A 26790-nucleotide genomic window follows, 5' to 3' on the forward strand; every position below is an offset into this window, starting at 1 on the left:
TTGTTCTAGCTTTGTGGTAAGCTGGACTCGTTATGGGGGATATTGATTGGTCCCCTGGGATATGTTTCTGAGAATACACAGCAATTCTAACCAAGTATTTGGCCAAAGAACAGCCAAGCTTTATCGCTGCCAGAGACCTAACTGTCCAGCCTAAGGACGGGGCAGGGTATAGAAAGTCTGTTTTTCTATAGTTCCTCCAAAGGAAGGGGCATTATAATTCTGCAGTTCTGCCAGAGATGAGGTCTGATGTTTTTGTTGTAAAAGACCTGGAACCTGTTACTTAGCAAAATAACCAGGAGAAGTTCCCCATGATACCATACAGTAAGGCTGACTTTCAGAAATTTAAGTGATCGGATTTTCACTCTTTTAAATAGTGCATTCTCCTGGAAAGGGTACTTTGCCATAGAAAGGGGGAAGTTGATGAAAAAAAAAAAAAAAAAAAAAAAAAAAAAAGGATTGAAGGAGGGCAGAACCAACATTACTGAGTCAGGCACCAGGCTGAGTGATTTTTAAGCTATTTTCTCATGGAAACCCCCTGTGAGATGGCATTTTTTTTCAGTTTCGAAAATAAATATATATCCAATGACTTTTAAAATACTTTAAGCCGACCTCATTTTTGAGGTAGTTTAAAATTTATACCAATCACAGAATACACGTTCACTGTAAAAAACCCAAAACTCTACACAAGTATATAGAATAAAACAGGAAAATCCCTCTTAAACAGTTCAAATTCTCTCTCTCTGCATCACATGCACACACAATCACTGTGATCAGTCTGACGTGTGTCCTTCAAGACTTATGAGGTGCCAGGTACATTTCAGTTTAGGGATTTTTTTTAACTGACTGAGATCATGTTAAAGACATTACTCCACAACTTGCTTTATTTCACACTTACTATGTCTTGGAAGAACTTTATTATAGGTTATTACCTAGAGATCTACCCTATTCGTCTTTTTTTTTTTTTATTGGAGTATAATTGCTTTACAATGTTGTGTGAGTTTCTGCTGTACAGTGAAGTGAATCAGCTCTAGGTCTACCTGTATCCCCTCCCTCTTGGACCTCCTTCCCACCCCCTCCCCCATCCCACCCATCCAGGTCACCACAGAGCACCGAGCTGAGCTCCCTGTGCTTTATAGCAGGTTCCCACCAGCTATCTATTTTCCAGGACATGGAAACAACCTAAATGTCCAACGACAGATGAATGGATAAAGAAGATGTGGTACCCTATTCTTTTTAATGATGGTATAGTGGTCCATGGTATGGACATACCACAATGTATTTAATCAGCTCCCACTCCATTTGTTTCCAAGTTTTAAACTACCATAAACATCCAATTGACAGACATTCTTGGTACATATATAAGAAGGATATTTTTAAAGGTAGGAAAGCTGAGATTGAAAGAGGTTAATGAATTTTATTTGAAAGCACATAATTACTAAGTAGCAGGACTCAGAGAAGCCTGTGTTCTTTCTGCTCATCTTTGATGCTTTTAGTTCTCTGCATTTGTGGGATTAAAAATGGAGAGTGCATCCTTTGAACCACTCTCCCCTCCCCCTCCCCATACATCCTGATGGCCTCTTAGAGTCTGCTCAGATACAAATGCATGTGGGATCTAAAAACCAGGAGAGCCTGGCCCCCATTTTGTTATGTGAATGGATGTATACGAAGGAACAAATGAAGTCCTAATAAAGTTACTTGGAAAAGACACGTCCTACTAGACCTCAAAATGAGAGCACTTTCCTTCTCAGTGAAGATTACAGTATAAGGAAAGTTCCTGCTTTTCAGCTGGATGGATCAGTAAGGAAGGAAGTGTGGGTAGATCTGACAAGAAGCCCATTTCCTGGGTCCACTGCTGGAGAGAGCTGAGTAGTTAGCCTAGGGGAGAACCACCCAGGAGATCCACAGTGTCCTTGGGAAGCCCCCCTCTAGCAGGTGGTGGGTTTTGAACATTCGTTAAGAAGAAATGAACATCTTTCCCTCAGAATTACTTTACTACTTAAGACACTTCTACTTGAGGTTAAGAACTCCCTCTACTGCCTTTCATAGATCCTTAGTCTGGGGTTGACTGGCTCTGGGCCTGGGAGAAGAGGCACACACACAAAGGGGTAGTCAGAGCAGCCGGCTTTCTATCAGCTTTCTGGTCCTCTTCCAAGCACTACCTATCAGCCTAAGGGCTAAGAATGCCCCTCACAAAATAACATTTGGGACTTAGTTCAGATTCTTCAGCACAGATAAATACCTCCTTCCCCACAACATACCTTGTACCGCACCTCATAAAATGACCCGGCAGGGCCTAAACCAAGCAGGGCTACTTCAGGTCTCACCCTTCGCACATACAACTGGGCCCCAATGTCACCTCAGAAGGAATTTCCTGACAACCTCATATAGTGCAGCCTCCCTCCGTCACTCTCATTACTCTGCTTTATTTCCTTCATTGTCTTTCACTATCTGAAACTGTCACACTTTTCTTTATTTACTTGTTAATCATATGCTTTCTCCCACTAGAGTATAAGCTTCATGAGAACAGGGGCCTTCTCTTTCTCTGTCACTATTATACCCCAGGGCCTAGAAAAAGTGTCTGGTACATAGTAGGCCATGGTAGAAATTGCTGAATGAATTCCATTCCCATTTTCCATAACACTTTCTCATTGGAACCCATTATCTTGAAAGGGTCAGCTCAAGTGTCACTCAATTTAGGATGTCATTCACTCATTCACTATATGTGTTGAATGCCTACCGTGTGATAGAGGTTGCCAAACCTCACCTGTTCACCGTCCTTTTAATGTCTCAGTAATCTTTTTTATGGTACCTTTAGGCCAAGCGGAATACCTTTGGTTCCATTCATTAAGTAGTTAGGTCCAAACAACTTATTAGGTATTTGTGTCCTAACAACTTAGTGACCATTGGAAAAACAATACATGTGACTTGAAAGAAAAATAATATTTTATTTCAATCATAAGTAACCACGTTTTCTTACTGATGGGATGTATTTACCCGTTGTGTACTGCACAACTTCTCAAAGTCTGAAATCAGATTGGAAAATGCCACCCTCATTTCCTGTCCCATGTTGATTTTCTGAAAAGACGTGCTTTTTATCAAAGCAGATGCCAACTTTCCAAAGATAAGACATCATATAAAAAAAATACAACATGATGTGGTAGTTTGTACAGTGCCCATCAGATGTCAAGTACTGCTGTGTTTCCCTTGAGTATTTAAAACATCCCCCTGCAGCCCTGGGGCCTTGCTGTGCTTCCTGCACACAGTTTCAGAAGCATGGTGTTTACACTTCATGCTAGGCAATGGGTGTACAGCAGTGAGAGAATCAGGCGTGGTCCTTCCGTGACCTCTTAGCATGTTGTGTTTACCTCCACACTGATAGTGTTTATCATACATTAATTCATTATGTGTTTGTGTATTTGTTTTTCCTGCTAGACTCTGGACTTCCCTGAGGACAAGTAGCCCGTCTCTTTATAGATGGCAGCAACTCCTAACATCCCTAATGCAGAATAAAAGTTGGGTGCTCTATAAATGTTGGTTAATAAATGAACAAGTAAACAAGAGAATGAATACGTGAACAAATGAACAAATGAATGGCCCTGACACACAGCACAATGTCTTATTTTCAGAATAAGGACTTGATTATGAGAAAGTGATCCTTCTTCCTATCTTAGACATGCCTCTTGGCTGGAAAATGGCCCAACATGCAGGCTCACTGACTCCTGAAGTTGCTGTTATTTACTACAGCATCTGTCTACACTCTAGGGGTATTTCACGGGTCTGAATGTTATTCCAGAAATTTAAAAGAAAATTCTGGCCAAGAAAGGCCTGTAGCAGAATGTTCTTTCCTTCCATGAGTTACTATTTGACTCTTGACATAAAGCACCAAATGTGCCCTGATTTTATGCCATACAAAGACCTGATGAGAAAAATGAACATGGGGTCAAATGGAAATTGACCTTAGATTGACCATTAATAAACATGTGAGGGACTTTAGGAAAGCCATGAAACTTTACAACCGCAGTGATGAGAATCACTGGTTAAGATGGATGATCAAGGTCTACAGCAAAGACAGGAAACTTTGCTTCTACTGTCCACGTGGGGTCACTTCGATCTGACTCTACTTTATTGGTGGCTGTAAATCTGTTCACTGCAGTACTGCCAGTCACTAAACCAACATAGATATCTTCATGGGTCTGCATTTAGATCCAAATCTGCTAGAGCCCAGACATAAAATTTTTGGAGACTTACAGAAGTTTAGAGCTGGAAGGGATCTTTGAAATCATTTAGTTCAACCCCCTCATTGTTTAGGTGTAGAAACTGAGGCCCCCAAAAGTTATAAACTTGCCTAGGATCATTCTGTCCTCTCTGGCCATTATAGCTGCTGCCTTTGTCTCTTGTCAGAATGCTGCACGTAAGGCATTCCATAGCAACGATGCTGGAGACCATAAAAGTGGATTGTATCAAGTGGCTTAGGAAAAGACATTCTCCCTCTAAAACATAGCTCACATCTTCCCACCAGTGCCTACCTAGTCTAAGCATCCATTAGCGCTCATGAAAACTACTGGAATCGCCTCCTAACTGGCATTTCTGCTTCCACTCTCTTCTTTGCCATCTATCTCTAGAGTGATCCTGCAGCCAAACCTATTTTTTAAAATCGTAAGTCCAACTCTATTTTCCCCTCCTTAAAATTCTCAGTAGTTCCCCTTTGTGCTTAAACTGTAACACTTTATGACATCTAGCATGATCTAGCTTCTGTCTACCTGCACTTTTATTTTTTCTTATCTTCTAATACTCTTCCCCTTGCACACTAGTCTTTATACTGGGCTTTCTTCTTTCTTTGAACATACCACGTTCCTTCACTCTTCAGAGCCTCTGCACTAGCTGTTCCTTCTCTCTGATTCACTCTTCCTTTGATGTTCCCGAAGCTCATTTCTTCCTGTCATTCAAGTGTCACTCCCCAAGGGGACTTCCCCAACCTTCCAATTTGAAGTCGCCACTGATCACTTAATTCTCTGCAGAGCACTGATCGCTACCTGATACTGTTTCCTTTAAGTAACTTGTCTGTCTACTGGTTTGTAATCTGGTTTCCTCCATTAGAATGAAAGCTTCAGGAGAACTAGGTTTTGGTCTTATTCATCAGTATACCCCAGTCCTGAGAACAATTCTTGTGCTTAATTATTCTTGGAATGAATGATGTTTTGTCTCCATGTGCTAAAAACGCTTTTAGTTGTTTCAACCATTCCTCAGAAGACAGAAATCCCTGCCCACTCACCTCACCCCCACTTCTGATTGCTCCCTGAGAGTTTTAGAAGAGATATGGAAATGTGGTTTCCCAACTGTAATCTTACAAATGTATTTTTTTTGAAGAACAGTAAAGTGTTGCAAAATACTGTGATAAAATCTTAATGAAGAACATGAGAGCGCCATCAGCTACCACAGGCATCTTGGCCTAATAGGATGCTAATTGTGGTCGCTGTCTCCTAAATCTCAACTCTAGCGAAGATTAAGGACAGTGACGAAGAAACAGTTTGCAAGAAACACAGCATTTCTCTAAACACATTGGAAGTCAATTTTAAATGCCTAATTAAGATCAAGGGGTTCAGATTTGAGCCTATTTGAATAAACAGGAAGATGCGACCTAAGGAGACCTTTGTGAGGGGCCCCAGGGAAGGTCTGAGACATAGTGAGCCACTCGACTGGTTTGCCAGGTTCACACCTACTGTTTCTCCCAATGGTATCCTTAGCTTTTTCTTTCAGAAAGAGAGAGCCTTGCCACATTCCTAAAAAAGAGAAGGGACAGTCCAATGGGAAAGGTTGGATGAACTATGTCCTTATGAATGAAAATAGCCTACTTGGACCAGCTAGAAATGATGTAAGAAAGTACCATGACTCCGAGAACCATGCAAACATCATGGGAACTTTAACTTTCTTATACTGATACACTCTGTCTATAGAGTGATTAACAATAAAACCTTAAAAGGACATGAGCTGATATTTCAGTCAAGCCAGAAAAATTGGGAATCTAAGAAGATGTTTTCTCCCCCTCTTGTTTTGGGGAACAAGAACCTAAAGAAATGTTGTGTGTAGCAAGTACAAAGAATAGAAATAGACGGTGAATCTCTGGAGGAGAAGTGGTCCAGAAGAGCCGTAGGAAGCTGTCCAGGGATTAAGGAGTGACGCTGGAGGCTTATCTAACAAGAGGTCCTCAAGTTTTTCCAAAACAAGCATCTAAAAGGGGAGTATTTAAATGAATTGTTCAGAATTTCTTAGTTTGAAAAATTGGAGTGTGATTATGAAAAGATTCTTTCTTATGAAATTTTTCGTTTTTTGGCAATGTTGCTTCTGTCGTAGCCAAAAGCCAGAAAAAGAGCATCAAATTACTTGAAGACTCTAGGTTCTCATAAAAAATTCAGTGTCAGTTTGATTCTACAAGCTGTAAAGAGTTGGCTGGTGCTATGGGTTTTAAGTAATGTTAGGTCAGTCTTAGCCTGCATCTGTCCATGGAATCGCTCATAACGATAGCATGGAAGTTGGGGGCTGTTTCTGAAGAGCTTTAAGGAAAGAGCAGGCAGACATCTGCTCATGATGCTTTAGGCATTCATCTACTTAGGATAGTTTGGACCCATTCTACTATCCTAAAAGCTAGAAAGAAAAGGAATGGAAGTTAAAGAGATTCTTTAATAACATCATGTGTTTTTTTCATATTTCATGGTTCATTTAATTAAAAATTTTTTTTGCAGTTTGTTTTTTTGTGGTTTCGGTTTTTTTAAAAAATTGGAGTATAGTTGATTTACAATGTTGTGTTAGTTTCAGGTGTACAGCAAAGATATATATATATATATATATTTTTTCATATTCTTTTCCCTTATAGGTTATTACGAAGTCTTGAGTAGAGTTCCCTGTGCTATACAGTAGGTCCTTGTTGGTTATCTATTTTGTATATAGTAGTGTGTATATGTTAATCCCAAATTCCTAATTTATCCCTCCCCTGCCTCCTTTCCCCTTTGATAACCATAAGTTTGTTTTTTATGTCATGCGTTTTTAAAACCATGATATTTATATATCACTACAATAAAAGGGATCATAAAGAAAACCAATGAGCTATAGTATATTTACATCAAATTTTTTTCTTACTATTACTACAACAAACTGTCGATACCGTTTTTTAAAAATATAAAAAGAAGCACTACAGCTATTTGATCTTTTTAATCAATCAACAGTTGAGTGAGGTATGTGTGTGTGGTGAAGAAGACAATGCTATGGGTTGTGTTATGTGGCACCCAGTGTCCTATATGGAAACAGAGAAACAAACTAGGCAAAATTTTCTATTGAACAATTACTTCCACTCCCAATTATCAAGGCTTCTAGTTCCTTACGCTCTCCCTGGTCAGGCATTTAAAAATATATACTGTTCATTCAATTTAGTCTTTCTCATCTCATCTGTATTCTGGCCAGGGGTCACCTCCACTGTCCATTTTCTTTTTAAATTTTTTATTGTAGTTGATTTACAATGTTGTGTTAGTTTCAGGTGTACAGCAAAGTGAATCAGTTATAGATATACATATATCCACTCTTTTTTAGATTCTTTTCCCATATAGGTTATTACAGAACGTTGAGTAGATTTCCCTGTGCTATACAGTAGGTCCTTATTAGTTATCTATTTTATTTATAGTAGTGTGTATATATTAATCCTGATCTCCTAATTTATCCCTCCACCCCCTTTTCGCCTTTGGTAACCATAAGTTTGTTTTCTACATCTGTGACTCTATTTCTGTTTTGTAAATAAGTTAATTTGTACCATTTGGATAAAGAAGATGTGGTACATGTACACAATGGAATATTACTCAGCCATAAAAAAGAATGAAATAATGTCATTTGCAGCAACATGGATGGACCTAGAGATTAAGTGAAGTAAGTCAGACAGAGAAAGACAAATATTATATGATACTGCTTATATGTGGAATCCACTCTCTATTTTTTTTGTGTGCATCTCAGTATTGCCAGACTAAGTCCTAACACCCTCCTGACCACATACTCTGTAAGGGCAAGTTCTCTAATCTCAGTTGAACCCTCTCTGCTACTACTAACAGTTCTTTTATTTTGCTTTGCTGGCTTCCACGCAATTTCCCCAGTGGCTATGCTAGGCCTTCATGCTTACTGTCCCAAGTCCAACTTCCCTCCTTCCCTTTCTGCAGAGGACTTAGAAGACTTCTTTATAGAGAACCTTAAGCTTGTTCATCACGAGTAGCCTCAACTTGTCTCATCTTCAAAAGCTTTCTATATCCTCATCTCTTCTTTCTCGATCTGTGTCTGTTTTTTTAAGAATAGAGTGTATGTCTTTTTCCTTTATCAAGAGTCCTTCTCTTCTTGTCACCCAATGTCTGCTTTGGGACCTGTGGCATCAGGTATAACCTCACCTGCACATGTCATCAATCTCTCCCTCCAGATCAACTCATCTCTTAAGGGGTCTCTTATTTAAACAAACAAACAAAACAACACGCCCTCCCACCCTTCTGTGACTCTACAAATGATGAAGTGTTTCTGTTAACACTTTATAAGAATAACTTAGACCTATTGATTCCATTTCCTCATTAATACGCTATACCCACTGCCATCTTGATTCTATTCCTAATACACTAGAGAAACTGCTCCCCCACTGGCCTTTTTTTTTTCAGACTTCGACCTTCCGGCAACATTTATCCTACAGAACATCTTCAAGAATTCTCTCTTATTTCTTCTGCTACCTCTTTCATGATGCTTTTTATGGCTTATCTCTTACTATGTCCTCTTTCTTCCTGAGTACAGACATGCACCAAAGTTCTGAGGTTCCCTTCTCTCATTATTCTATTTGCTCTACCTACAAAAACTACTGCCAAATCTTTAAATTCTGTATTTCTTGCTTTGTGCTTCTGTCTCTTAAGCCCCAATCTCTTTCCTCAGATCAGATCCCCCCTTAACCTAGTTGAATATAATACCTACAAGTCCAGCTCGCATATCAAACTCAACAGTGTCCCTAAATCAAATTTACTATTTTCCTCTCCGAAACCTCCTCTCAATATTCATACTTCTGATAATGACATTCACTGTTCTTCCAGAAGATGGGTACTCATTTTGTATTCAACAAATATCTACCTCATGCTTAATATATGTAAGTCAGCAGTTCTAGGCACTGGGGACGAAGGAGTGGACAAGGTGAATGAGGCTCTATGCTCATGGAGTTTACATTCGAGAGTGGGAAAGCAGAACAGCAACAAGTAATCAAATAAGATAAATTCTGGTAGAGATAAGTCCTTTAAAAAAAAAAGTAAAATGTGGTTGATTGACTATTGTGAGGAATGGGGCCAGGCAGTGGGACCACCACATTAGATAAGGTGGTCAAGGAAACCTCTTTGAGGAAATGGTATCTGAGCTGAGATCGGAATAAGGAAGATGCCCATCATGCAAATATCAAAGAAAGAGCTTTTCCAACAGAGGGATCAGGAAGTGCTAGAGCTCTAAACATGCATATGCCTCTGTTTCCTTTATTCCCATTTCAACTCATCACTCTCATTTAAATCACTTGTTAAGTTGTGCAGAGTGACCTTAATTTTGATCTCTCCTATATCTATTTCCTCCTGGTTTCAGCCCTCATTACTTCTTGCTCCCCACCTGTTTCCTGTTCCAGTGCATCCCTCATATCACCACAGAATTAAACTTCCTAAAGTGGAACTCTACAATATCCTTCTCTCGCTCCACAATCTCTGGTGACCCTCCATTATTCACTGAACTAATATAAACTCAGAAGCTTAACATTCAAATCTGCTCATGATGTAACCTCAAAATATCTTTCAAGTCTTCTCTTCCATACCACTAAGCACAATCCTACCCAAATTCATGTTCAGAAAACACCTTCAACATTCTTGTCTTCAAAGTTGCCCACTATGTCTCCTCCATTTGGACTGGTTGTCATCCGCTCCCACCCAATCTGAGCCAGTCACAGCGCTCCTAGCCTTCTTAGCCCTACCTCAAATCACCTCCTCCTTGAAGGCCCTTCAGATTTCTCTCTGCTTTTAACCCACAAGAACTTTATCCCTTTCTTACTACGTTTGTCATATTTTGCCCTAGGATGTGGTTATGTGCACATCTGTCTTCTCTTTCTACATCCATTACCGTAAAACAGATGTTTTAAGACAGTGACCACATGCTATTTATCCTTGTAGTAGTGCCGTGCCTCACACAGTTGGCATTGAATAGTATTTGCTAAACAAATGAATTTGTCAAATCTGAGTTTGATTAACTGATATTTATTTCATGATGCCCAAGTGGTTTCCCTTTTATCATTCCTCTTATTTGTTCTCAAGAGACCTGGATGTGAAAAGCCAGAAAGCAGAGAGGAAACAGAGAGAGTCCTTATTCTGAAGTTTCAATCTGGCCAAATGATTGAAGTTTGCATTGAGGAACATTAAAAATACTTATTTTTTTGATGTGCATAATCCATACACTGTGAAATACATAACTCTTGGTGAAATACTAATTGGTTGATTTCTGCTCAGGATACGTGGAACTCCTTAGCATTAGTCAGTGCTTAAAAAAATACCTTATCACCCGGGCTCCTTGGTGGGGCTAATGGTGGACTCTGGGAGGGCTCATGCCAAGAAGTACTTCCCAGAACTTCTACTGCCAGTGTCCTTGTCCTCACAATGAGAGACAACCACCCCCCACCTCTGCAGGAGACCCTCCAATACTAGCAGGATACCCTCATCCACCAAAGGGCAGACAGCAGAAGCAAGAAGAATTACAATCCTGCAGCCTGTGGAACAAAAACCACATTCACAGAAAGACAGACAAGATGAAAAGGCAGAGGGCTATGTACCAGATGAAGGAACAAGATAAAACCAAGAAAAAACAACTAAATGAAGTGGAGATAGGCAACCTTCCAGAAAAAGAATTCAGAATAATGATAGTGAAGATGATCCAGGACCTCAGAAAAAGAATAGACACAAAGATCGAGAAGATGCAAGAAATGTTTAACAAAGACCTAGAAGAATTAAAGAACAAACAAACAGAGATAAACAATATAATAACTGAAATGAAAACTACACTAGAAGGAATCAATAGCAGAATAACTGAGGCAGATGAACAGATAAGTGACCTGGAAGACAGAATGGTGGAATTCACTGCTGGGGAACAGAATAAAGAAAAAATGAAAAGAAAAAATGAAAAGAAATGAAGACAGCCTAAGAGACCTCTGGGACAATATTAAACGCAACAACATTTGCATTATAGGGGTCACAGAAGGAGAAGAGAGAGAGAAAGGACCAGAGAAAATATTTAAAGAGATTATAGTCGAAAATTTCCCTAACATGGAAAAGGAAATAGCCACCCAAGTCCAGGAAGCGCAGAGAGTCCAATACACGATAAACCCAAGGAGAAACATGCCGAGACACATAATAATCAAACTGGAAAAAAATAAAGACAAAGAAAAATTATTGAAAGCAGCAAGAGAAAAATGACAAATAACATACAAGGGAACTCCCATAAGGTTAACAGTTGATTTCTCAGCAGAAACTCTACAAGCCAGAAGGGAGTAGCATGATATACTTAAAGTGATGAAAGGAAGAACCTACAACCAAGATTACTCTACCCGGCAAGGATCTCATTCAGATTTGATGGAGAAATCAAAAGCTTCACAGACAAGCAAAAGCTAAGAGAATTCAGCACCACCAAACCAGCTCTACAACAAATGCTAAAGGAACTTCTCTAAGTGGGAAACACAACAGAAGAAAAGGACCTACAAAAACAAACCCAAAACAATTAAGAAAATGGTCATAGGAACATACGTATAGATAATTACTCTAAACGTGAATGGATTAAATGCTCCAACCAAAAGACACAGGCTTGCTGAAGGGATACAAAAACAAGACACATATATATGCTGTCTACAAGAGACCCACTTCAGACCTAGGGACACATCCAGCGTGAAAGTGAGGGGATGGAAAAAGATATTCCATGCAAATGGAAATCAAAAGAAAGCTGGAGTAGCAATGCTCATATCAGATAAAATAGACTTTAAAATAAAGAATGTTACAAGAGACAAGGAAGGACACTACATAATGATCAGGTGATCAATCCAAGAAGATATAACAATTATAAATACATATGCACCCAACATAGGAGCACCTCAATACATAAGGCAACTGCTCACAGCTATAAAAGAGGAAATCGACAGAAACAAATTAATAGTGGGGGACTTTAACACCTCACTTACACCAATGGACAGATCATCCAAAATGAAAATAAATAAGGAAACACAAGCTTTAAATGACACAACAGACCAGATAGATTTAATTGATATTTATAGGACATCCCATCCAAAAACGGCAGATTACACTTTCTTCTCAAGTGCACACAGAACATTCTCCAGGCTAGACCATATCTTGGGTCACAAATTAAGCCTCAGTAAATTTAAGAAAATTGAAATCATATCAAGCATCTTTTCTGACCACAACGGTATGAGATTAGAAACCAATTACAGGGGAAAAAACGTAAAAAACACAAACACATAGAGGCTAAACAATACGTTACTAAATAACCAAGTGATCACTGAACAAATCAAAGAGGAAATCAAAAACTACTTATAGACAAATGACAATGAAAACACGATGATCTAAAACCTATAGGATGCAGCAAAAGCAGTTCTAAGAGGGAAATTTGTAGCTTTACAAGCCTACCTCAAAAAACAAGAAAAATCTCAAATAAATAATCTAACCTCATACCTAAAGGAACTAGAGAAAGAAGAACAAACAAAACCCAAAGTTAGCAGAAGGAAAGAAATCATAAAGATCAGAGCAGAAATAAATGAAATAGAAACAAAGAAAACAATAGCAAAGATCAATAAAACTAAAAGCTGGTTCTTTGAGAAGATAAACAAAATTGATACACCATTAGCCAGACTCATCAAGAAAAAGAGGGAGAGGACTCAAATCAATAAAATTAGAAATGAAAAAGGAGAAGTTACAACAGACACCGCAGAAATACAAAGCATCCTAAGAGACTACTACAAGCAACGCTATGCCAATAAAATGGACAACCTGGAAGAAATGGACAAATTCATATAAAGGTATAACCTTCCAAGACTGAACCAGGGAGAAATAGAAAATATGAACAGACCAATCACAAGTAATGGAATTGAAACTGTGACTAAATATCTTCCAACAAACAGAAGTCCAGGACCAGATGGCTTCACAGGTAAATTCAAACATTTAGAGAAGAGCAAAAACCCATCCTTCTCAAACTCTTCCAAAAAACTGCAGAGGAAGGAACACTCCCAAACTCATATTATGAAGCCACCATCACCCTGATACCAAAACCAGACAAAGATACTACAAAAAAAGAAAATTACAGACCAATATCACTCATGAATATAGATGCAAAACTCCTCAACAAAATACCAGCAAACAGAATCCAACAACACATTAAAAGGATCATACACCATGATCAAGTGGGGTTTATCCCAGGGATGCAAGGATTCTTCAATATATGCAAATCAATCAATGTAATACACCATATTAACAAACTGAAGAAGAAAAACCATATGATCATCCCAATAGATGCAGAGAAAACTTTTGACAAAATTCAATACCCATTTATGATAAAAACTCTCCAGAAAGTGGGCCTAGAGGGAACCTACCTCAACATAATAAAGGCCATATACGACAAACCCACAGCAAACATCATTCTCAATGGTGAAAAAATGAAAGCATTTCCTCTAAGATCAGGAACAAGACAAGGATGTCCACTCGCACCACTATTATTCAACATAGTTTTGGAAGTCCTAGCCATGGCAATCAGAGAAGAAAAAGAAATAAAAGGAATACAAATTGGAAAAGAAGAATTAAAACTGTCACTCTTTCCAGATGACATGATACTATACATAGAGAATCCTAAAGATGCTACCAGAAAACTACTAGAGCTAATTAATGAATCCAGTAAAGTAGCAGGATACAAAATTAATGCACAGAAATCTCTTGCATTCCTATACACTAATGACAAAAATCTGAAAGAGAAATTAAGGAAACACTTCCATTTACCATTGCAACAAAAAGAATAAAATACCTAGGAGTAAACCTACCTAAGGAGATAAAAGAGCTGTATGCAGAAAACTATAAGACCCTGATGAAAGAAATTAAAGATGATACCAACAGATGGAGAGATATACCATGTTCTTGGATTGGAAGAATCAATGTTGTGAAAATGACTGTACTATCCAAAGCAATCTACAGATTCAATGCAATCCCTGTCAAATTACTAATGGCATTTTTTATGGAACTAGAACAAAAAATCTTAAAATTTGTATGGAGACACAAAAGACCCCGAATAGCCCAAGCAGTCTTGAGGGAAAAAAGCAGAGCTGGAGGAATCAGACTCCCTGACTTCAGACTATACTACAAAGCTACAGTAATCAAGACAATATGGTACTGGCACAAAAACAGAAATATAGATCAATGGAAAGAGATAGAAAGCCGAGATGTAAACCCACACACCCATGGTCAGCTAATCTATGACAAAGGAGGCAACGATATACAATGGAGAAAAGACAGTCTGTTCAATAAGTGGTGCTGGGAAAATTGGACAGCTACATGTAAAGGAATGAAATTATAACACTCCTTAGCACCATACACAAAAATAAACTCAAAATGGATTAGAGACCTAAATGTAAGACCAGACACTATAAAACTCTTAGAGGAAAACACAGGTGAACACTCTTTGACATAAATCACAGCAAGATCTTTTTTGATCCACCTCCTAGAGTAATGGAAATAAAAACAAAAATAAACAAATGAGACCTAATGAAACTTCAAAGGTTTTGCACAGCAAAGGCAACCATAAACAAGAAGAAAAGACAACCCTCAGAATGGGAGAAAATATTTGCAAACGAATCAACAGACAAAGGATTAATCTCCAAAATATATAAACAACTCATGAAGCTCAATATCAAAAAAACAAACAACCCAATCCAAAAATGGGCAGAAGACCTAAATAGACATTTCTCCAAAGAAGACATACAGATGGCCAAAAAGCACATGAAAAGCTGCTCATCATCACTAATTATTAGAGAAATGCAAATCAAAACTACAGTGAGGTTTCACCTCACACCAGTTAGAATGGGCATCATCAGAAAATCTACAAACAACAAATGCTGGAGAGGGTGTGGAGACAAGGGAACCCTCTTGCACTGTTGGTGGGAATGTAAATTGATACAGCCACTATGGAGAACAGTATGGAGGTTCCTTAAAAAACTAAAAATAGAATTACCATATGACCCTGCAATCCCACTACTGGGCATATACCCAGAGAAAACCATAGTTCTAAAAGCCACATGCACCCCAATGTTCATTGCAGCACTATTTACAATAGCCAGCTCATGGAAGCAACCTAAATGCCCATCAACAGACGAATGGATAAAGGAGATGTGGTACATATATATAATGGAATATTACTCAGTCATGGAAAGGAACGAAATTGGGTCATTTGTTGAGTCGTGGATGCATCTAGAGACTGTCATACAGAGTGAAGTAAGTCAGAAAGAGAAAAACAAATATCGTATATTAACACATATATGTGGAACCTAGAAAATGGTACAGATGAACCGGTTTGCAGGGCAGAAATTGAGACACAGATGCAGAGAACAAACGTATGGACACCAAGGGGGGAAAGCGGCGCAGGGGTGGGGGTGGTGGTGGGAGGAATTGGGGGATTGGGATTGACATGTATACACTGATGTGTATAAAATGGATGACTACTAAAAACCTGCTGCATAAAAAAATAAATAAAATTAAATTTAAAAAAATACCTTATCATAATCATAGAACCTTAATACTTACCACATTACTGCATGTTCTATATCGGATATTTCTTCCCTCACAGCTCCTAGAAAAAACAACAACAACTCATTACTACCTATGAAGGACCCAAAATTTTAACTGTTTTGTTATAAAAACCATTTCCTCTCAATACCAATATAAAAGCCTCTCTTTTCTTCTGAGTATGCTCTTAGAGGAATTACTATCAAATGTTAAATTGAGCAGATCTAAAGGAGTTGTATACATAAATTGATTTCTCTATGAGGGTTGAAACTAAGCATTAATTTTGCTTCAAAAGTTGTCAAAGTAAGTACTTACAGTGAGTTCTTATTTAATCAAATAGATTTAATGCAAGGTTTTCTGAAAAATATTAATATTAAATGAATCCTCTCTTAATTATTTCTAGTATAAAACTAAAGATAGGTTTCACTAATACGATAGATCTTACATTTAGAATATGATAAAAATTGGACTTAACATTCAACATGGCTTTTAAAATTACACATCTAAGAAAATGAAAGTTATAATTCTTAAAGAATTATCTTCATTTCTAAAGTATATCCTCATTGTGGAGGTTTTTTTTTTTTTTTTTAATTTTATTTATTTATTTATTTATTTATTTATTTATTTATTTTTGGCTGTGCTGGGTCTTTGGTTCGTGCGAGGGCTTTCTCCAGTTGCGGCAAGTGGGGGCCACTCTTCATCGCGGTGCGGGGACCGCTCTTCATCGCGGTGCGCGGGCCTTTCACTATCGCGGCCCCTCCCGTCGCGGGGCACAGGCTCCAGAAGCGCAGGCTCAGCAGCCGTGGCTCACGGGCCCAGCCGCTCCGCGGCATGTGGGATCCTCCCAGACCAGGGCTCGAACCCGTGTCTCCTGCATTAGCAGGCAGATTCTCAACCACTGCGCCACCAGGGAAGCCCCATTGTGGAGGTTTTAGAAAAGAAAGATGATGCAAAAGAACAAAAATCCCCCATAGCTGTCTCATCTAAAGATAATCACTATTATTTTGATTTATTAATTTCTTTCCAGTGCAGAGGAAATAACATCACTTATACAATTTTATAGCTTGTTTTTTTTCCACGTAAAAATTTTTGGAGGTATTTTTCCACACTACTAAATAACTTTAAAGACATCCTTTTGAGAGCTACATACTATTCCATCAAATGATATAACTTGTGTAATCATTCTTCCATTTCTTGTCATTAAACCCCAAGTTTCTAACTTGGGGTTTGATAAGTGATCGTGTGATAAACCATGTCCATGCACATGTTTTATCCAAGTTTCTCACTATGTCTTTAGGAGAGATAAGTTTCTAGAAGGGGAATTACAGCGCTAAAGGGAATGAACTTTTATAAGGCTCTTGATAAATATTGCCAAATTGCATTCCATAAAGGTTGTACCATTGCATACTCCCACCAGCAATATATGGGAGTTTCCATTTTACTGAACTTTTGTGAACAAAAACAATCAATTTTTTATTAACTGTTCAATGATGACACTTAAGAACAGCAGTACTCTGCTCTTTCAAAATAAGTCACACTTATAAAAAAACAAGTAAAATACGAAATTCTGAGAGAATGATAATACTAATAACTAATAGTGATGGAATTCCAGGTATATTTCTAAGTTTGTTATATGTATTAATTTATTTACTCTTCTCAAGAACACTGGGAGACAGAGTACTATCATTATACCCATTTTACAGAAGAGAAAATGGAAGCTTAGGGAGGTTAAGTAACTTGCCAAAATCACACAACTATTAAGTAGTAGAGCTGAGACTTGAAACCGAGCCATTCAGAGCTTACACTCATAACCATGATGTTTTACTGCCCCCTAATTCACTTGTTTGTTTAGCACACTCCCATTGAGCTCCTATTATATACTGGGCAATACATTTACTTCTGGGAATACAAAGAAGAATGAGCATGACTTGGTCTTCGTTATTAAGAAAATTATTCATATAATTCCGTGTAAAAAATGCTAGATAGTATTTGTGTTAGGTCTCAAGAACGTCATCAAAAAGAAAAATGTCATCTGAAAATACAATTACACAAAGGCTATCTTAGAGAGATAGAAAGGTCCCAGGCTTGAAGACTTGACTGTAACCAGATTGACTATATAAATATGCACTCAACAGTAGAATGTAACAAAGGAAAAAAAGGGCTGGCCAGAATCATAGAAAAAAAGGAGAATGGAAGAGATACTAGGTTGCCAGTGCCCAGCCCAGCAATGTCCCAGGCTAAGGGCCAATGAACTTCACGTCCTCCCGATCCCTTTGGCTAGGCTGTTGCTATCACAGTCCAGATGCCTCACACTAACCTAGTTGATGCCAGTGAATTTTTTGCTCATCCCAGAAATATCCCTCATTTCAATGCCATGTTGATCAAAGCAATTTGCCAAGAGTGGTCTGTTTTTACATGACTGCTAAGAGGCAGAGGCGCTGGTCATGCTGACATGGGAATGGTCCATGTTATGGACAGTTCTACTTTTCACTGTAAGTTAATAAATTGGCATTTTAACTTGAAATATTAACCTCACAGGCCAAGTCATTGCGAGTCCACCTCCAAGAGAAGGATTTGTTCTTGGTGTGATTGCTGAAAAATATCAGGTTTCTGAGTTTAAAAAGATGAGAGCTAGGCTCCTGTTGATGGTAAATTTACAAAGTAATTAATGCTATGGCCTGGAGGCCTTTGGTAGCATGCCATGTAGACATCAGTGTTGGCTGAATGTGATATGTTTTTCAATTTTGAAATTCCTAGTGCATATGTGACATACTGTAGTGGTTGAGAGTATCCAGTTTGAATGCAGAATCTTCTTTCTGGAATCCTGATTCCTTAGTTTCTATACCTCAGTTTTGTCATCTGTAAAATGGGATAATATTACTTATCTCCTGAGATTATTATGAGGAGTAACTGAGTTAATATTTGTGAAGCACTTCAAACACTGCCTCACACATAGTAAGCATTATATAGACATATAACAGATAAATTAATTATGTAATAGATGTAAAAATATAATAGATATTAAAAGAGGGTGAAGGATATGTGGAGAAGAAACCATAGGCAAAGGCATAGAGGAATGAAAAGATAAGGTGTGTTTGTACATTTTCAAGCAGTTTGGTTGTGTAGTTTTGGGTGTATGTGGGGAACTGAAAGAGATTAAAAAAAAGCCTTCTAACTGTGAACTTTGCAATAGGCAGAGGGGAACCACTGAAGGTTTTAAAACAAAGGAGATCCAATGATGACTTATTGCCTTAAAAAAGTGAACTCTGGCATTAATCATGAAGACCTTAAAATGCTATGTTTTTCACCCTCCTTTTATTTTCTTTTCCTAACCTTATCTCCCTGAAAGGAATAATGGAAACACATCTGAATTAGGAGTTTGACAATCTGAGTCATAGACTTTGCTCTTCCGCTTGCATAAGCCTCTTGTCCTCTCAGGGTTTTTGCTTCTTCATCTGTCCACTGGATATCACTGTATATGGAAATGGCAGTGCCTAAAGTTGTTATCACCAACTGAGATAACTCACGAAAGTTCTATCCAAATGTCAATGGGGTTATTAGAGATAATGCTTACTAAAAAAATTAAAAAGCAGAAAAACATCTAGTTTGATAATTTAAATGAGCCTTTTCCCAGATATTTTAAACTATGAATAGCTACTACGTATGTTCTAAAAGCATCCTTGAGATGGACCTAGAGATTATCATACTAAGTGAAGTAAGTCAAATAAAGACAAATAGTATATGATAGCACTTATATATGGAATCTAAAAAAATAATACAATTAAACTTATTTACAAAACAGAAACAGACTCACAAATATAGAAAACAAACTTACGGTTACCAAAGGGGAAAGGAGGGGGAGGACAAATTACGAGTTTGGGATTAACATATACACACTACTATATATAAAATAGATAAACAACAAGGTTTTACTGTATAGCACAGGGAACTATATTCAGTAGCTTGTAATAACGTACAATGGAAAAGAATCTGAAAAAGAATACATATATATAGATAGACAGATAGAGATATATAGATATATAAATACAGATATCTGAATCACTTTGATGTATGCCTGAAACTAACACAATATTGTAAATCAACTATAGTTCAATAATTTAAAAAAAGCATCCTTGGGTAATAGGAAAAGTAAGTATATAATGTAAAAGATTGAATTAAATGCTTCTCATTTAGCAAAAACAAAACAAAAACAAACAGCAGTGGGGGAGGAGAGGGGTTCCCATGCTAGGAGGGGCCCACCCACAGACTGGGGATTAGGAGGGACAGGGAGAGACCTTCAGGGGATCAGGGGATCAAAGGGGAATGTGGATAGTGTTTCCCCCCACAACTCAGGCCTGGCGAGCCTGCTGAGGTCCCGGGCCTGAACCGCCATCCTCCAGGGCCCCCTCTGGCCATGCTGAGCCTAAGCCCCGCCCCCCACCCCACCCCCAGGGCCTTTTCTGGCTGCACAGTTCCTGATCCTCAGCCCCGCCCTCCCTTGCCTACCCCTCCGACCCCCACCAAGGCCTTTTCGGGGGTTTTTTTTTGGCTGTTGTGGTTCTGTTTTGCCTTTTTCTGTTGTTTCACTTATATTTTTATTTTTTGTAATACATTTTTTATTTTTCTAATTTTATTTTATTTTTATTCTTTGTTATTGTTCTGCTCCTTTTTGTTTGTTGCCTTTCTTTTTTTTTGCCATGCTGCGCAGCTTGCAGAATCTTGGTTTCCAGGCCAGGGTTTGGGCCTGAGCTCCTGTGGTGGGAGCATGGAGTCCAAACCACTGGATTAACAGAGAACCTCAGACCCCAGGGAATACTGATCAGTGTGAGGTCTCCCAGAGGTCCTCATCTCGGCACCAAGAGCCCACTCTACCCAACTGCCTGCAAACTCCAGTGCTGGATGCCTCAGGCCAAACAAGCAGTAAGACAGGAACACAGCCCCACCCATCAAAAAAATGAGACAAAAAAAATATGTTACAGACGAAGGAGTAAAGATCAAATACAAGACCAAATAAATCAAGAGGAAATAGGCAACCTACCTGAAAAAGAATTCAGAGTAATGATAGTAAAGATGATCCAAAATCTTGGAAGTAGAATGGAGGCACAGATTGAGAAAATACAAGAAATGATTAACAAGGACCTAGAAGAACTAAAGAACAAACAAACAGCGAGGAACAGCACAATAACTGAAATGAAAAATACACTAGAAGGAATCAATAGCAGAATAACTGAAGCAGAAGAACAAATAAGTGAGCTGGAAGACAGAATGGTGGAAATAACTGCTGAAGAGCAGAATAAAGAAAAAAGAGTGAAAAGAAATGATGACAGTCTCAGAGATCTCTGGGACAACATTAAACGCACCAACATTCGAACTACAGGGGCCCCAGAAGAAGAACAGAAAGAGAAAGGGTCTGAGAAAATATTTGTAGAGATTATAGTCAAAAACTTTCCTAACATGAAAAGGGAAATACCCATCCAAGTCCATGAACTGCAGAGTCCCAGGCAGGATAAACTCAAGGAGAAACATGCTGAGACACATATTAATCAAACTAACAAAAATAAAATACAAAGAAAAATATTAAAAGCAGCAAGGGAAAAGCAACAAATAACATACAAGGGGATCCCCATAAGGTTATCAGCTGATTTTTCAGCAGAAACTCTGCAGGCCAGAAGGGAGTGGCAGGACATATATAAAGCGATGAAAGGAAAAAACCCACAACCAAGATTACTCTCCCAGCAAGGATCTCATTCAGATTCGATGGAGAAATCAAAAGCTTTACAGAAAAGCAAAAGCTAAGAGAACTCAGTACCACCAAACCAACTTTACAAGAAATGCTAAAGGAACTTCTCTAGGCAGGAAACACAAGAGAAGAAAAAGACCCACAAAAACAAACCCAAAACAATTAACAAAATGGTAATAGGAACATACATATTGATAATTACCTTTAATGTACATGCATTAAATGCTCCAACCAAAACACACAGACTGGCTGAATGGATACAAAAACCAAGACCCATCTATAGGCTGTCTATAAGAGACCCACTTCAGACCTAGGGACACATACAGACTAAAAGTGAAGGGATGGAAAAAGATATTCCATGAAAATGGAAATCAAAAGAAAGCTGGAGTAGCAATACTGACATCAGACAAGATAGATTTTAAAATAAAGATTGCTATAATAGACAAAAAAGACACTACATAATGATCAAAGCATCAATGCAAGAAGAAGATATAACAATCATAAATATTTATACACCCAATATAGGAGCATCTCAATACATAAGGCAAAAGCTAACAGCCATAAAAGGGGAAATCTACAGTAACACAATAAAAATGGGGGACTTTAACACCCCACTTACACCAATGGACAGAGCATCCAGACAGAAAATAAATAAGGAAACACAAGCTTTAAATGACACATAAGACCAGATAGATTTAATTGATGTTTATAGGACTTTCCACCTGAAAGTGGCAGTTCTTCTCACATGCACATGGAACACTCTCCAGGATAGATCACATCTTGGGGCACAAATCAAGCCTCGGAAAATTTAAGAAAATTGAAATTGTATCAAGCATCTTTTCTGACCACAATGCTATGAGATTAGAAATCAATTACAGGGGGAAAAAAAACTGTAAAATACACAAACACATGGAGGCTAAGCAATACACTACTAAATAACCAAGAAATCACTGAAGACATCAAAGAGGAAATTAAAAAATACATAGAAACAAATGACAATGAAAACACGACAACCCAAAACCTATGAGATGCAGAAAAAGCAGTTCTAAGAGAGAAGTTTGTAGCAATTCAATCTCACCTCAAGAAACAAGAAAAATACCCCCCCCCAAAATCTAACCTTACACTTAAAGGAACTAGAGAAAGAAGACGACAAACAACAAAATAACTGAAGGGAAAGAAATCATAAAGATCAGAGCAGAAATAAATGAAATAGAAACAAGAAAAACAATAGCAAAGAAAATAAAACTAAAAGCTGGTTCTTTGAGAAGATAAACAAAACTGATAAACTTTTAGCCAGACACATCAAGAAAAAAACGGTGAGGACTCAAATCAATAAAATTAGAAATGAAAAAGGAGAAATTACAACTGACACAGCAGAAATACAAAGGATCGCGAGAAACTACTACAAGCAACTATATGCAAATAAAAGGGACAACCTGGAGGAAATGGACAATTCTTGGAAAGGTACAACTTTCCAAGACTGAGCCAGGAAGAATTAGAAAATATAAACAGACCAATTGCAAGTAATGAAATTGAAAGTGTTATCAAAAATCTTCCATGAAATAAAAGTCTAGGACCAGATGGCTTCACAAGTGAATTCTAACAAACATTTAGAGAAGAGCTAACACCTATCCTTCTCAAAGTCTTCCAAAAAATTGCAGAGGGAGGAAAACTGCCAAACTCGCTCTACAAGGCCACCATCACCCTGATACCAAAACCAGACAAAGATATCACAAAAAAGAAAATTACAGACCAATATCACTGATGAACATAGACACAAAAGTCCTCAACAAAATTCTAGCAAACAGAATCCAACAACACATTAAAAGGATCATACACCATGATCAAGTGGGATTTATCCCAGAGATGCAAAGATTCTTCAATATAAGCAAATCAATCAATGTGATACACCATATTAACAAATTAAAGAATAAAAACCATATGATCATCTCAATAGATGCAGAAAAAGCTTTTGACAAAATTCAACACCCATTTATGATAAAAACCCTCCAGAAAGTGGGCATAGAGGGAACCTACCTCAACATAATGAAGGCCATATATGAGAAACCCACAGCAAACATCGTTCACAATGGTGAAAAACTGAAAGCATTTCCTCTAAGATCAGGAACAAGACAAGGATGCCCACTCTCATCACTATTATCCAACATAGTTTTGGAAGACCTAGCCATGGCAATCATAGAAGAAAAAGAAATAAAAGGAATCCAAATTGGAAAAGAAGAAGTAAAACTGTCACTGTTTGCAGATGACATGATACTATACATAGAGAATCCTAAAGATGCCACCAGAAAACTAGTAGAGTTAATCAATGAATTTGGTAAAGTTGCAGGGTGAAAAATAAATGCACAGAAATCTCTTGCATTCCTATACACTAACAATGAAAGATCAGAAAGAGAAATTAAGGAAACAATCCCATTTACCACCACAACAAAAAGAATAAAATACCTAGGAATAAACCTACCTAAGGAGGCAAAAGACCTGTATGCAGAAAACTATAAAACACTGATGAAAGAAGTCAAAGATGACACAAACAGATGGAGAGATATACCATGTTCTTGGATTGGAAGAATCAACATTGTGAAAATGACAATACTACCCAAAGCAATCTACAGATTCAGTGCAATCCCTATCAAACTACCAATGTCATTTTTCACAGAACTAGAAGAAAACATTTTACAATTTGTATGGAAACACAAAAGACCCTGAGTAGCCAAAGCAATCTTGAGAAAGAAAAACGGAGCTGGAGGAATCAGGCTCTCTGACTTCAGACTATATTACAAAGCTACAGTAATCAAGACAGTATGGTACTGGCACAAAAACAGAAATATAGATCAATGGAAGAGGATAGAAAGCCCAGAGGTAAACCCACACACCTATGGTCAACTAATCTATGACAAAGGAGGCAAGGATATACAATGGAGAAAAGACAGTCTCTTCAATAAGTGCTGCTGGGAAAACTGGACAGCTACATGTAAAAGAATGAAATTAGAACACTCCCTAACACCATACACAAAAATAAACTCAAAACAGATTAAAGACCTAAATGTAAGGCCTGACACTATAAAACTCTTAGAGGAAAACATGAAAAAACACTCTTTGACATAAATCACAGCAAGATCTTTTTTGACCCACCTCTTAGAGTATGAAAATAAAAACAAAAATACACAAATGGGACCTAAAGAAACTTAAAAGCTTTTGCACAGCAAAGGAAAGCATAAAGAAGACGAAAAGACAACCCTCAGAATTGGAGAAAATATTTGGACTAATTTCCAAAATATATAAACAGCTAATGCAGCTCAATATAAGAAAAAACAAACAACCCAATCAAAAAATGGGTGGAAAACCTAAATAGACATTTCTCCAAAGAAGACATACAGATGGCCAAGAAGCACATGAAAAGATGCTCAACATCACTAATTATTAGAGAAATGAAAATCAAAACTACAATGAGGTATCACACTGGTCAGAATGGCCATCATCAAAACATCTACAAACAATAAATGCTGGAGAGAGTGTGGAGAAAAGGGAACCCTCTTGCACTTTTGGTGGGAATGTAAATTGATACAGCCACTATGGAGGACAATATGGAGGTTCCTTAAAAAACTAAAAATAGGGCTTCCCTGGTGGTGCAGTGGTTGAGAGTCTGCCTGCTAATGCAGGGGACGCGGGTTCGAGCCCTGGTCTGGGAGGATCCCACATGCCGTGGAGCGGCTGGGCCCGTGAGCCACAATTACTGAGCCTGTGCGTCTGGAGCCTGTGCCCCGCAACGGGAGGGGCCGCGATAGTGAAAGGCCCACGCACCGCGATGAAGAGCGGTCCCCGCACCGCGATGAAGAGTGGCCCCCGCTTGCCGCAACTAGAGAAAGCCCTCGCACGAACCGAAGACCCAACACAGCCAAAAATATAAATAAATAAATAAATAAAGTAGCTATTAAAAAAAACAAAAAAACCCAAAAAACTAAAAATAGAACTATAGTATGACTCAGCAATCCCATTACTGGGCATATACCCTGAGAAAACCATAATTCCCAAAGACACATGCACCCCATTGTTCATTGCAGCACTATTTACAATAGCCAGGCCATGGAAACAACCTAAATGTCCATGGACAGAGGAATGGATAAAGAAGATGTGGTACATATATACAACGGAACATTACTCAGCCATAAAAAAGAACGAAATTGGGTCATTTGTAGAGATGTGGATGGACCTAGAGTCTGTCATACAGAGTGAAGTATGTCAGAAAGAGAAGAACAAATATCATATAATAACACATATATGTGGAATCTAAAAAAGTGGTACAGATGAACCTATTTGCAGGGCAGGAATAGAGACACAGACATAGAGAACAGACGTGTGGACACAGTGGGAGATGGGAAGGTTGGGATGAATTAGGAGATTAGGATTGGCATGTATACACTACCATGTGTAAAACAGATAGCTAGAGGGAACCTGCTGTATAGCACAGGGAGCTCAGCTTGGTGCTCTGTGATGACCTAGATGGGTGGGATGGGGGAGGGGGTGAGAGGGAGGTCCAAAGGGAGGGGATATATGTATACATATAGCTGATTCGCTTCATTGTACAGCAGAAACTAACACAACATTGTAAAGCAGCTACAGTCACCACCACCCCCCTCAAAAAAAAAGCTGAGCTGGACTTCCGGGGGAGTATCGTCATCCCGAGTCTGTCTGTTACCGCTCACTCGAGATAAGCCTTAAGAAGACTCTCTGAATCCCAGGAAATGTGACTCTTTGTTCCTGCTGTCTACAATTTGATGTCTTCAAAAAAAATTCTATCCCACTCACCAGTCTCCCAATCCCAGAGAATCCAAGTTTATATGGGCAATCATAAGGCAGACAGGTACACCCTTTCAATTTGCTGTTCCCACACTGATTTGCTGTCTTTCAAATGCTGGCACTTTTCAAAACTACAAAATCACCCTCATTTTAGATAAATGTATCATATTCTATATAAAGAAATGTTGTTACTTTCAATCTCATTTGGACTTTAGCCACTTTTTGATCAGTGGTTCCTGCAGAAATAAAACTATTAAGAAAACAAACACAAAACATAGCAAAGAAAAAAACACTTGCCACCATTTCCAAAGTACATCCTGTAATTATCTAACACCTAATATTGATTTGCAAATAATTTAATTCTGTTCCTGAGTTAAGTCGTCCCTTCAC

The 26790-nt window shown here is 38.2% G+C and overlaps 1 protein-coding gene across 2 annotated transcripts in view; it reads right to left on the bottom strand.

Annotated features, from left to right (window-relative positions):
- The window catches only part of ADAMTSL1 (ADAMTS like 1), a 467116-nt gene that overhangs the window by 389700 nt on the left and 50626 nt on the right, over positions 1–26790 (bottom strand). For both annotated transcript variants that reach the window (XM_057549050.1, XM_007176787.3), the window contains exon 3: positions 15864–15909. In XM_057549050.1, the coding sequence (XP_057405033.1) occupies positions 15864–15909 (46 nt within the window). The remainder of the gene's footprint in view (positions 1–15863; positions 15910–26790) is intronic.

This window comes from Balaenoptera acutorostrata, chromosome 6, assembly GCF_949987535.1.
Source record: "Balaenoptera acutorostrata chromosome 6, mBalAcu1.1, whole genome shotgun sequence".
Taxonomy (NCBI): Eukaryota; Metazoa; Chordata; class Mammalia; order Artiodactyla; family Balaenopteridae; genus Balaenoptera; species Balaenoptera acutorostrata.